We start from the raw sequence: 12887 nt of genomic DNA on the forward strand, positions 1-12887 counted from the left end.
ACTAAAGAAGACTGTCCCCACGTGCCTGTGAGGAAAGCAAGAGTAGAGTGGTTGGACCCCGAATCAGTTATGACAGATATGACTCTGATTAAGTCAGAAACAGAATGAATGGAGCCGGCATGGAGGTGGGCTGGACAGCAACTTACAGAAGAGCAGCAGCGGTTGGGAGGCTGGGTCCTCTGAGCTTCTCCCTTATTTCCCAAACTGTCCCCACAGCCGATAGATCTGCATGTTTGATGTGGCACCAATTTTACGCCCTATTCCCTTTGTGATGAAAGCCTCCCATTTATCCAGGTTTGGGACTGGCACCAGGAGTACGCTAGCTTATGAACCAACCAAAGCTGGGTTCTGTGTCCCCTCTCTGGTCTCAAACTGTGGATCTATTTCCGTACAAACCCAATGTGTTAGCAATGGCATTATATCAACATAGGCAGGCTAAAGCAGCTTAAATAAGACACGCCGCAAGTGTTTTATTGTGCAGATGTGCAGGCGGCTATCAGCTGAGCTAAGATCAGTTGATCTTATGCAGCTGTGGCTGAGCTTGACATCATGGCCTGCTTAAATTAGCACTATGGTTGACTAGTGGTTTGCGTATTTGATCATTAACATTCACACACTCAGTAAAAAGAAAGCTTCTTTGGCCTCATAAACATGAAACAGTTTCAGTTGGGTGGTGTCACATTCTTGTCACATTCTTGTCACATTCTTGCTTCAGTTGTAAGTTAAAGTTTTTAGTTGGACATGTGTATCATGTTTTAACCAGTCAGCCATCTCCGGAGGAGCACAGCATGCGGTGAGCCCGTACACCAGCCAGCGCATGTGCTAGATGTCCTGCAGAAACAAACTGCACAACACGTGTGTGTTTGTAGCTGCTATGTGTCTCTTTTTTTTGTTTGCCTCTTGGTGTGTGAGTGCCCTGCTGTGACAGTGGCGGCTGACAAGACAGGTTCACACACACACACACACACACACACACACACACACACACACACACACACACACGCATTCCCGGGGGATCCAGATAAGATGTGTTATGAGGCATGGGGGACATCCATTACAAAGCCTCCCATGGTCCAAAACCCCTGGAGCTAGCTGCTGGTTCTCACACACTGAGAGACAAACTACCTTGAATGCAAACATACACACACACTTGCTCACAAAGAGACAAAAGAAAAAGAAACACAAGATCTGTGGACATAAAACAAATATATTCACACAGAGAGATCTAATAGAAACAGTCTTATGTAGGTGACAAGCACCGAGGGAATTACAGCCGCATGTTGGAAACAAATTCCGGTGACAGAAAAGACGACAGTCCATGACAGTGCTGAAATGAGGTGGTCATGTTGGTGGTAGGGGGGCATATTTGGTGGCACATGATGAAAAATCTTTGACAGCTTTGCTTCAGTGTTTTGACAGTGGATGTGGCCACAGCAGGCCTGAGTGATGTTTTTTATATGTGTGCACAGACTTATGCAAATTACAGCAGCTTAATTTGCTTGTGCACGCTGGAAATGTGAGAGACAAAGATTAAGAGATCCTTGTACAAACTCTCTGAGTGTGGGTCTGTGTATAAGTGTCAGTGTGTGCCTGCCTTAATGAAGCCACACGCGCCAGCATGATCCCCATCAGTCTGCTGTCTCCTAATTGGACCTACACCGAGCAACAAGCGGACCTCCAGCATTCATCTCCAAGAATACACAGTGAGCTGCGGTGCTGTGCAGAGTAGCCAGAGATACCGACAAAGAAAAAAAATTGGAAAGGAAGAGAAGGAATAAAGAAAGAAATCCTAGGAACACCTGCCTACAAGTCTGACCTTTACACAATTACTGGCAAGTGTGGGAAGGTGATCACAGAGACTGACCGGAGAAGTGGAGCGCGCCTGCCTGCTCGTGCTCACACCTGCGCTGCTCTCACACATGAGCAGATGAACACGCTCATCAAACATCATCTAGCGGGCTACCATGTGGAGACACCAGCACGCCACGCAGCGTCTTCCTCCCCACCGCTTGAAGAGAGAATAAATCAGTGATTATCATATAACCCCAGGTGTTCAGCAACATCCCTGATGTAGTTTATCGACAGAGAGATGGAAGCAATTTGAGGAGAGCGGTGAGGAAATGTTGCGATGGAGCTTAGCGAGCAAAACTGTACCCAGCAACAGTGTGAGGTGGATCTGGCTCGTGACCTGTGCTGTATGGATTTCTGTCTTCTGTTTAAGGCTCCACCAAAACACCAAAATGAATCAGAAAACATCAGAATCTGTGTCATTCAACGCAGCGTCACTATAATTGTGGCGTGCGTATCTAAACGCATCAATATAGCAACAACTGCTGCATCTCAGCAGAAAAAAGCCCAATTAAACGACAAACAATTTACCTCTCATTTTCTCGTCTCCTGAGCATCGAGCCTGTTGAAGATGATGGACGGGAGCAATTTCTAGAACACGGCAACAATGCAAATCACTCTCAGTCTCTCTCCCTCAGCCGTTTTCCCTCATGGTACTGTAGATTGCAGCCTCCCATCCTAATTGTTCCCAAACATCTCACGCCGGCAGCGTGAGTTAATTGGGAACGAGAGAAGTTGATCTCCCATGATAGAGAACCTTGCATTAATGAGTATTCCCAAAACGACTATCCGCATTAAATCGGCAAGCGTGAAATGTATTCTTTGGTCCAACAAAATTCGGCAGAGCTGAAGGACTTTGGTAAAGCCTTAAACTGTGCCTCTGTGTGTTTGTTTTGCGATTCTGCATCGGGAATATTCTAGATTACCAGCAAATGTAAGTGAGAGATGTCTAACCCCTTTTAAGAAAGAACTGGCCATGAAGAACTTGCATCATGGAGAATCATTCTTATGCCCAGCTTCATATGTTCTGTCCACAGTATCTCATAACACTATACAACTCTCCCCCAAACCTAGCATGAAGCCAAACTCAAAAAACTCTGATGCACACACACGGTGCTAATGTAAGTCGTGGCTAATGTAACTTTGGGCCACTACACTCAAGCACAGACTGGCAGCGTGCCGTGGAAGCCTGCTAAACTCACTTCATTCTGAAGTCACACTCCCAGATGATAGTGCCGCTCAAAGTTTTCAATTTTGAGACGCTCCATCTGGAGCTGCAGATGTAGAAGCAGTACCTAACAACTTCCAGCAACCATGACCTCATGTGTAAAACTGGTGTTCTTCATTAATGAGAAACCAGCTAGCATCCTTGTATCGGACTTTCACGCAGCAGGCTACTACTTTTTATTTTAAGAGGACAAGTTGAAGATAACAGTAGGAGGGGCACACTGTTGCCTAACGTAAACAGTGTAGCAGGATCGTGTAAACAAGACATTATGTAGTTAATATTTGATGTTTGCATTCGTAGACCGTTCCTAACAAGGCAACGAGGAACAAATTGTGATGTATAAAGGTGCTGTAGAGAAAACTATAGACATCACCACCTGAATGTTCATTTCCTATTTTTATGTTGTACACAATGTGCTGGAAGGAGACAGGAGGGTCCAAGGAGCTTGGAAAGAAAAGCGTCTGGACTTCTTTAGGTTGCTTGAAGATGTTTCACCTCTCATCCAAGAAGCTTCTTCAGTTCTACGGTCAAATGGTGGAGAGTCCCACCATTATCCGATTGTTAAGTGATGACGTGACGAATCCTACTTCCGGGTCTAAAGTAGTCTGCGTTTAATATGGCTTTTGTGTTGTTAACATGTTTAATGTTTTGTATTTTCTTCTATTTGATCTCAAAAAGCTCCTAAAACAGTCAGTGATCCCTGTTGACCTCCCTCGGCTTTTATTACCACTAATCATTTATTTAAGCTCAGTTTTTAAAACCTTAGGATGTAACTACAGCCCAGCCCATGCTGCAGTTTATGAATGACTAACCTCGTATTGTGGATGGATTATCTCAGTTGTTCTTCTGGCTGAAGTTTGGTCCTTTTACAGCATCCTGCCATGCGATTACATTTGTTCCTGACCACCGAGAACACTCACGCTAACTTTTATCGAGTGGAAAAAAAGTTAGCTTGTTTATATTATGCTAACATAGCTGTGTCGCTAGCGGTCACGTAGCACATCGTTATATACCAGCTAGCCCAACTTCAGTAACCCTACAAACGTCACTGCTGTTTAGTTTCCTGTCTTCATTTATGCTGGAAGTGATAGCAGAGCTGTACGTTTTAATTTGTTTCCAAAACCCCGCAGTCAGGACATGCTATATTGTATTTAGATAGAAGCTAGCGAGCTAACTTCCTGCTAACTTCTAACTCCATTAAATGTCATAAATTCCGTTTTCATGGATGCCTGGATGTTAAACTCAATTGTTACACCTGGTAGAGCAGAACGCTGATCATTTTATTAAAGATGAAAGACTTTAGACAGTTTTTCAACTCTCAGTAATGCCATAGTGATCGTTTGATATATGGACCTGCAGCGGAGTTTAGGCCCAGACACAGCTAGTGACGTCAGACTGAACAACCGGATTATGTACTGGAGATGTAACTGCTACTCAGGAAATTATATGAATACTTAAGCTTTAAATGATAAACCTTTCCTTCTTTTCATTTAAAATGTAAAATTCCCAATATATTTTCCGAAACGGAGAACATTACGCGTAAACATAATTGGAGCTGAGATTAAGTGAAATCACATAACACAGTGACAGAGAGCGAGCGAAACATGTCCGTCGTGTCGTTATGTCCCCGCGGAGCTATCATTAATTAACCGTGAGATTGGTTCCCTCCGCGTCCCACCCCCGTCGCTCGTTCTGCTGATCCTGAGCTGTCAGGGGGATTCGCCCTTCTCACCTCAGACAAAGAAACAGGCAGTGTTGGTAAAATGGACAAAACACAGATGTGTGAGAACACACCAGATACAAAAGAAAACACATTTTAGCCTTCACACTTCTCAAGCTCCTGCACACATGTTCTGGTCCAGCTGCCTATAGCTTTCTTTCAGCACTGCAGTACATCACTACTGATAGCTCAAATCCCTCAACTCCCCTATACTACCCAGAGGGGTGGAGAAATCTGCCAAACTGGTACAGGTCCTCTCCTTACCTCTCACACTACGGTATTTGACAACCAGCTAGGGAACTGTAAAATTAAAGGCCTTGGCAAATGAAATTCTGTGACATGGCAGCATGAATCAAAGCAGGCCCTGCATTGGGAGCTTGTGGAAGACGAATGAACAAGGTGTGCTCTCAGAAGGAATACAAAAATAAAGTGAAAAGTTAGTGAGGGCAAAAAACCTCCTAAAAAAACCCTACAAATATTATAATCTTAAGGAAGCAAAGTGCATCATCTGGTATCCGACAGCTGCATCCTGGTTATTGACTAAAGAGGTATCGGTTCATCATTTCACCTTGAAAAGGAGAGTGCTTTGTATAAAAGCTCTTTCAAAACACACACTTTATTGACTTCCTTTGATATTAATAGCCTGTGACACAAAATGCCATTTTCCCAGCGAAGCCACGTTACTTCTTATCTGATGTGACCTTGTTGATGGTGCCAGACACGGTGCTGTAACGTATCTCAGCTCGGGCATCATTGCAGATTACCGATGCCACACAGCCAGAATGAGTATGTACTGCTTTGCCTTTGTTCCAGATCTTCAAACCTCACATATGAAGGCTATGTCAGTCCCAATCACAGGACTCCCTCGCAGTGGCCTCCTCCACACCGCTCTGATACAGACGTACAAGTGACAGCACCGACTCGAAGGGCCATCATCGCTGCAAGGCAAGCTATCTGTCGTTGAGGTGAAGAGGCTGATAACAGTGGTCCCTGTCTGTCATACAACAAGCAACCCCAACTCCATCTCACCCTCGAGGGAGACTTACTGCTTTAATGTGGACAATGAATGGTTCAATTTGTCCTGTGCGCGTCAAAGGACTGGCTCGGTGATTACTTTCTTGGCACAGTAGTGACAATCATTGGCTTGGTCAGGACGTATTGGGAGAAAGGCCTCCGTCAGGCCGGAATAGGATGAGTGACAGTGAGAGACGGAAAAAGGAGAAAAGGGAGAGACAGGTAGAGAAAGGGAGCGGCGGCGAGGCCGGCTTTGCACGCCTCAGTGAACAGCGGCATTCAATCCTTCATAGGATGAGAGATACAGTATCCTGACCTTGACTGATCGAGGAGAGAAACAAACCTACAATCCATCCATGCAAAGTCACAAAGAAGACACAGAAACGCTGTTAAGTGCAGAAAAGGGACATTTTTTGTCACATTTTTAGCTCTGGTCATATCGGAAACACTGAACCCACAGACACCTGTGCCACATGTGTCCAACGGTGTAAGATTCCTAGCATTAGTTTGACACGGTGGGAAACACAGTAGGCTTTGTCACTTTCTTGCTGACAGTTAAATGAGAAAATCAACACCACTCTCATGTCCGGAGAGGCCACTCTAAAGACTGTTTGCTCAGCTTATGTAGCAATAAGACTTGAACCTTATTTGGCTAGGTAATCAACTCCAGAACCTTTAAAGCTCTCTAATTACAGCGGTGCACGATTATTGCATGTACTGCATTAGCTGACTTGAACAAAATATTATTTTAAGAGTGACTTAAATCATTTTTCGAGAGAGAATTTGTGTGTATGTATCCATGACGGCTTATGTTAATGAGAGTGTGGGGAGTAAATTGGAGGGCGGGATGGGGAGGGCTGCTTTTAACCATGTAAAGCATTTCTGTATGAAAAGTGCTTTATAAATAAAGATTGATTGATTGATTGATTGATTGTTAAGTACTAGATGCTAGAAGAGTCATTTTTTATAACAGGGACAAAATCTACATTTGGATATTGCAGGGCCAGAACTGGAGTTAATCTCGAGATTGAAATCCAAGATAAGGTGGTTCAGGTTTGGTCTTTGTTTTCATTCCCTTATTCATTTGTCATTTCTTTTATTCAGTACCTCTGTCAAGGAAGTTTGGTCTTTGGTAGCATGCGTGCGTGTCTGTCTGTAAAGACGATAGCTCAAAAAGTTTTGAATGAACTTTGCAGGGAGGTAGAGCGGAGTCACGTTGACTTTCCAAGATCAGCAAGCACTCCAGCGGGTGGTGAAAGAAGCTGGCAGAATTATTGGAACAAGTCTGCCAGAGATCAGTAATATCTTCCCCACTCGCTGTCTGAGGAGGGTGCACAGTATCCTGCGGGACCAACATCACCCTGCGCGCCACCTTTTCCATCTGCTGCCCTCAGGGAGAAGGTACAGGTCTATACAGGCCAGAACATCCAGACTGGCCAACAGCCTGTATCCACAGGCTGTGAGGCTCCTGAACTCTCTGCCCCCCTCTCACGGACAATAACCATATCCAACTTCTTAATAGCAATGAACTGGTCTGCATTGGTGCATCATATCTTTATTCTCTTCCCCCTCCTGCCCCCCCCTCTTTCTTAAATAGATAACTATCATATCTGATATCATATCTCACAGTACAATAATATTGAACGGGTTGCATTGTTGTATTTTGTCATGTTTCTCAGGTCTTTGTCTGAATTTCTACGAACATTATTGCTAAGGATTGTCTTATTGCATTGGAGTCACACTGGGTTAAATATGTACACTTGGGTTTTAAGGGGTATTTATTATTTTCTTCTTTTTTTTGGGTTGTATGGAAGCCCCAAACGCAATTTCATTGTTCTTGACAATGACAATAAATAAATAAATACTAAATACTAAATCTTCAAGGTCAGCTTCAAGATTTATTGGTCGAAAGCACCAAAAACTACTTGGTTAGGTTAGATAGAAGATCATAGTTTAGGCTGAAATACACCCTTTAAGTCATCACTGGCACAAAAAGATGTCTTGACGGGTTCTTTGTGAGAAGCCTTGAGCAACCTTGTGCAACACCAGCTCCTTTGACAGGACAACACCAGTGACAGCGTGGGAATGGGAAAACTCTAACCATGTGCAGAGTTCTTGAAGATCTCTACGCAGCTTTTTCAAATTTCCATAAATCACTAGAATGTCTACAGGTAACAAACAGTTCTGCTGGAAACATCACCACATACACCCTCTCCCTTACCTGGATAGTGGGTGGTGAGCGCTGTTTGCGGGTGGTTGTGGTAGACAAGGTGGTGGTAGTCTCTATAAAGGTGGTGGACATCTCTGGCGGTACCGAGGTGGTGGTGCGCGCCGCGCCCCGGCTAGTGGGGACGTCGCCCACCAGCCGCACGCTGCCGTTCACCTTGATGTTAATGTGGCCCTCGGCGGCCATGTTGAGGACTTTGAGGCCATTGTAGTAGAGGCCGGAGAGCTGGCCCTGGTAGGGCCGCTTCCGGTCGTTTCCACCGATAGAGATAGTGGCCTGGGTGTTGAAGATCGTCAACTGCCGGCCTGGCGCGGGAGGGAAAAGCGTTGATAAGCTTAAGAGATGATAATCTAATGTAACAATAACATTAAACTTTCATTGCAAGACAGATGCGGTGATAGAGAACGTTTGATGAAATGTCTTGTTTCCCTGATTAAAAGAAGTTGCAGATGGTTTTCAAACTGTAATGATGACGCAACCTGGCTTTGTACTGAAAAAAGTATCTACAGCTGCCCTACTTTTTACCTACTGCTGAGCACATTTTGTACAATAAGTAGATTTCAAACTGCTGCTAGAGCTGAAACAGATACACTTGTCACAGCAGCAGCAGTGTTGTAACACTTTCCACAGCTTTGTTGTTATTCTGTGGACAAAAGGGTCTCGAGCAATAAGTACAGCATGTATATGGGGAATAATGTGCAATGCCCAGTTGCTACAATTCATGTGATTTTCATTAGGAGAAGCCCAAATATCATTATCAAAACACACTGCTCATGCATTCCCAATGAAAGAAAAGCACAGCAAACTTTCACAATGCAGGAATCATAATTAAAAATCTCCATTGTATAATTTACAGACACATAACACCGCAAGCCCGCTACATTTGTTTGTTATGTAATACATAATACATTAGGTATGAAATGGCAGGGGCAACGTTCATATCACAGAAAAATGAAATAGCACGTGTGGAGTCATGCATGTAGCGGTAATGGGATTTTTTTTCCAAACCTGCCTTGTTTTACAGTTGTTAAAGGGACTTTATGATGAAGTTATGCTGATGTTTATGTGCAATGAATTTTAAAAGCAGTTTATGATATTTTTATGATGGATTAAGCACCAGAAAAAACAAAGGGGGAAACAGACTTCTTCTTTTTCTGGGAAAATCCCCACAAAATGTTCAATACGAACAAGGTGCTGGTTTTAATCTAACGACTGGAAAAGAAAAAAAGCACAGCTCTATCAGGGCACAGTGCACCTTGGCAGGCGCGCTGTGACGCTTTGCCGTCAAAAAGGCTCCAATTAGCTCTCCATCGCCAAACAAGTGAGAATTTTATTGTGTTTGATGTGTTTAAGTACAATCAGATGAATTACAGCAGGGAGAGGCACCTGCTGTTTGGAAAGTTTTCAGGGGGATATGCCCACTGATTAATTTGTTCTCAAACATTGCAGAGGATTTGAGCCAAGGGAGTTAATTCTCCTCTCAAAACAATCGGCCGACTGTTGCGGCATAGATAATAATGCATAATGCCTCCGCCTAGTCAATTTTGCACAAAAGATTAGCAGCACTTGATATTTCATATCTTGTTGTTGCACTGTTTACAAAATCACTTCCCAGTCCCTTTAACTAGACACCATGGTTCAACTTTTTTTTTTTTAAAGATGACAATGACAGAAAAAGGGACAAGAAATAATAAAAAAAGCATCATAAAAACTGAACCAAAGGGAAAGGACGAAAAGGCTAAAAACACAAACAAAATAAAACAAATTGCTTTGGTTTACTGGTTTTTTTAAAGGGTTTAAGGGATGGTTATTCATTCTCAGAGGTTGAAAGGGAACAAGCCGATGAAATGACAGAAAATAAAGAACATTCTAGAAGTTCGATAAAGATTTACCTTTGTCCTGAAGCCAATCTTCTACTGGCCGGGTATATTTGAACGGGATTTTCTTATTTGCCATTTGATAGCGCTCAATGTCGCTGTTGCCTTTAAAGTTTGAAAGTTTAACAAACAGCTTCAAACAGTTGGCAACAGCAACAGACATCACACATTTATACAGTGGTTTATGAAGAGTTTTATCTTTGTTTAGAAATATTTATAAAAGCTTTATGATATATATGAATATATATGTATATTTCTTTTACCCCAAAGTAGCGTTACTTTAGTGGAAATTTTTTAAAACTCATATTTATACAGCACACTCCACACACAGCAGCAATGAGGAAAAACAAACTGTAGGGAAAGAAAAATCCTGCAAGAAGAAGTCAAAACACAGGAAATGCATCACATCTACATCATTTTACATAATAGAGACAAAAGGAAGGAGATCAAGTGGTTAAAAAGGCAGACATGCATAAAGCGCCTTTCTCTGAAGCAAATTGGAGGTAATTTATGTGCACTAATTCTCCCACTGGACACCACCTGCTTTCACATTTCAAGGGCCAAGGAACGATTTGGTGGGGTAGCTACTTGGAGGGAATGAGTGTGTAGCAGCTTTTGAGGGGAAAAGGAGGCAATGTTAGATGAGGAGGTGGTAATTTGAAGCACAGCAGACCTGTTTGGGGGGGGTAGTCCCACAGTGACACAGATTTGAAGAGGACAATGCATACAAATGAGATCATTACTGACATAGTGGGAGGCTTTTTGGGTTCAAAGAAACACCAAAAGAACGCAACCACCTCTTCTGGGAATGTTCCTGTTGGGCTGGAGGTATATAACAGTAGTGTAATAATAATAGCCTCACTTATGCAGGGAATCTGGAGCCTGTACTGAGTATTTCTGGCATCATTTACAAATTTCCTTTGTGAATGTGCCGGGATGCAACATTTTGTCTGACAAACAGGGATCCTCTCCCTTTGAAAGGTGCCGCGGATCTGTCGACAGCGAGAATGGAGACGTACAAGTCCGTCTTCAAACATTTTGAGGTCTAACAAAAGAGACGAATGGCAGTGTGATGTCACTCAGTATCCAGAAGGAAAGGGATTTGGAGGAAGAAAGAAGAAAGGCACTGGCACTGACTCATTTACAGTATAATACAACTGAAAGGGCAAAGCTTCACCTGCCAGTGTGTTTAGTTTGGAGCTTTTGAACGTGCTTACATTCACGCCCTCGTTCTGACACCCGCCCGGGTTGTATTTCATTTTCTTTCTTGGTTTGGCAATAAGCTACATTCGGTGTAAGTCACCACTGCTCTGACCTGCTGACTAAACTTCCATAACATTACGCGCGAACGCGTCACAACTGCATAAAACCGTGAGCTCGTACCAGTTTCCCTTCCCTCTCTCTTTTCTGTCTTCCTTGCGTTCTTTGCTACCTTTCACAGAAAAAAAACATCCAAGTGCTCAGTTTACAGCCAGCTGGGATGGAGTGTAGATATGGCTGCAAGGGAGCTCAAGGAGCTAAACGAATGTTTCTGCAGTGTGCCAGCAGGTTAATCAGCTACTAGCAGGACTCCCTCCCCATTCCTTTGATCTCAAGCAGGTTTCAGGTGGCAGCCAAATACACTCTCCTCTGGACAAGGGCCACAGAGGGAGGCAAGATGTTCGTGTTTGAAATCAGAGGACGCTCGGAAAAGGTTTGGAGTTTGATCGAGCGAGCCGGGAAACACGGGGGGAGGGTGGATGAGTGCCATCGACAAATAATCTCTTCGCATTCTTTCTGCTTTGTCTTTTCCATAAAGTCTCAAACGTAGCCTCACGTCGTCCTTTAGACGAAGTGGAATCACGAGACTGAGAGGAAGACGGAGAAGAAGCTGTAAGTTTGCTGTGCATTGCTAATGGCGTGGTCTCAGGTATAGCTCTTACATTGTTCTAGGTGATTAATGAGGTGACAGTCCCCACGTAATGAATACACCACCAGCTAATTGTGCAACTAATGAGAAAATTCTCTCTAGTTTGTCAATTTGATATTCAATTTCTAGAGGTGACTTCAGAATGGATGACCTTGCCAATAAAAGCACTACTGTTTATTAAAAAGTCAGTCTACTAAGGGTTTCAGTTTTTCCCCCTAAACATAGTGGACAGATATTTCCTGCCAGTGCACTGAGGAGAGAGACGAATGAGCAATCTGACATTATAATATGTCTGATGTTCTTTAAAGCCAGAGAACCGGTTTCATTTTCAGTCAACGTCCATAATGAAAACAAGCAAAAGAAAAACTGTATATTTGTAGGGCGAGAAACAAACACCCATCAGTACGGACAGGTATAGAATAGAATAGAATAGAATAGCCTTTATTGTCATTGTACAGAGTACAACGAAATTGGAGTGCCACTCCCTTGGTGCAAGTTTCAATAATAAATATAAATGTAAAATATAAAAAGTACAAAAAAAACAATCGTAAGTACTCAAACAATAGTATGTACAATATATACAGGATAGCAGCATAATATAATGGCAGCGAAGGTGGAGCTACTTTGGAAATGGGTTACAAAAGGGCTTGCAGAGGCAGCAGCAGCTCTGTGATCAGCTGATCTTCCAGGAATCTTACCTTAAATTTGCCAACCTTAACTCAAGCTAACTTAGCTATGTTTGCTTTGGTTTTGGTATTAGTCAGTCGAAAGCTAACCCAACCAGGACACTTTCATTTTGCTTGTACAGGAAGGCCGCCTCATGGGTGAGTTTGTCGTCCGTCTCTTCTCTCTGTGTTTCTGCAGGGCCTTAAAAGGTAAAGTGTGATAACACCACACAGCCCTTATAGAGAAGACCAGGTGAATATAAATATTTACGTATGTTTATCATTATTATATTATTTTGCTGCGAGCTTATGCGCACGTTGCCGGCTTTTACTTCGGCCCCGCTGCATGTCATCACTGTTTTTTTCCTCCTAGCCAAAACAGTGTCTCGGTTTTTTCCC

The 12887-nt window shown here is 43.2% G+C and overlaps 1 protein-coding gene across 7 annotated transcripts in view; it reads right to left on the bottom strand.

Annotated features, from left to right (window-relative positions):
* nrxn3b (neurexin 3b) overlaps window positions 1-12887 on the bottom strand; it is a 323392-nt gene that overhangs the window by 30551 nt on the left and 279954 nt on the right. For 6 of the 7 annotated variants that reach the window (XR_015125118.1, XR_015125117.1, XM_086264903.1 and 3 more), the window contains 2 exons: window positions 9930-10019; window positions 8032-8342 (listed from right to left, as the gene is read on the bottom strand). Coding sequence is in view for 5 of the 7 variants with exons in the window: in XM_086264903.1 (XP_086121029.1) it covers window positions 8032-8342; window positions 9930-10019 (401 nt within the window). In the remaining 2 variants the exon portion in view is untranslated. The remainder of the gene's footprint in view (window positions 1-8031; window positions 8343-9929; window positions 10020-12887) is intronic. The other variant, XM_086264905.1, reaches the window with a different exon arrangement.

This window comes from Aulonocara sp. 'chitande type north' Nkhata Bay, linkage group LG15 (genome assembly GCF_057382095.1).
Source record: "Aulonocara sp. 'chitande type north' Nkhata Bay isolate Kocher_YH1m ecotype deep benthic linkage group LG15, A_spYH_male_GT1.1, whole genome shotgun sequence".
Taxonomy (NCBI): domain Eukaryota; kingdom Metazoa; phylum Chordata; class Actinopteri; order Cichliformes; family Cichlidae; genus Aulonocara; species Aulonocara sp. 'chitande type north' Nkhata Bay.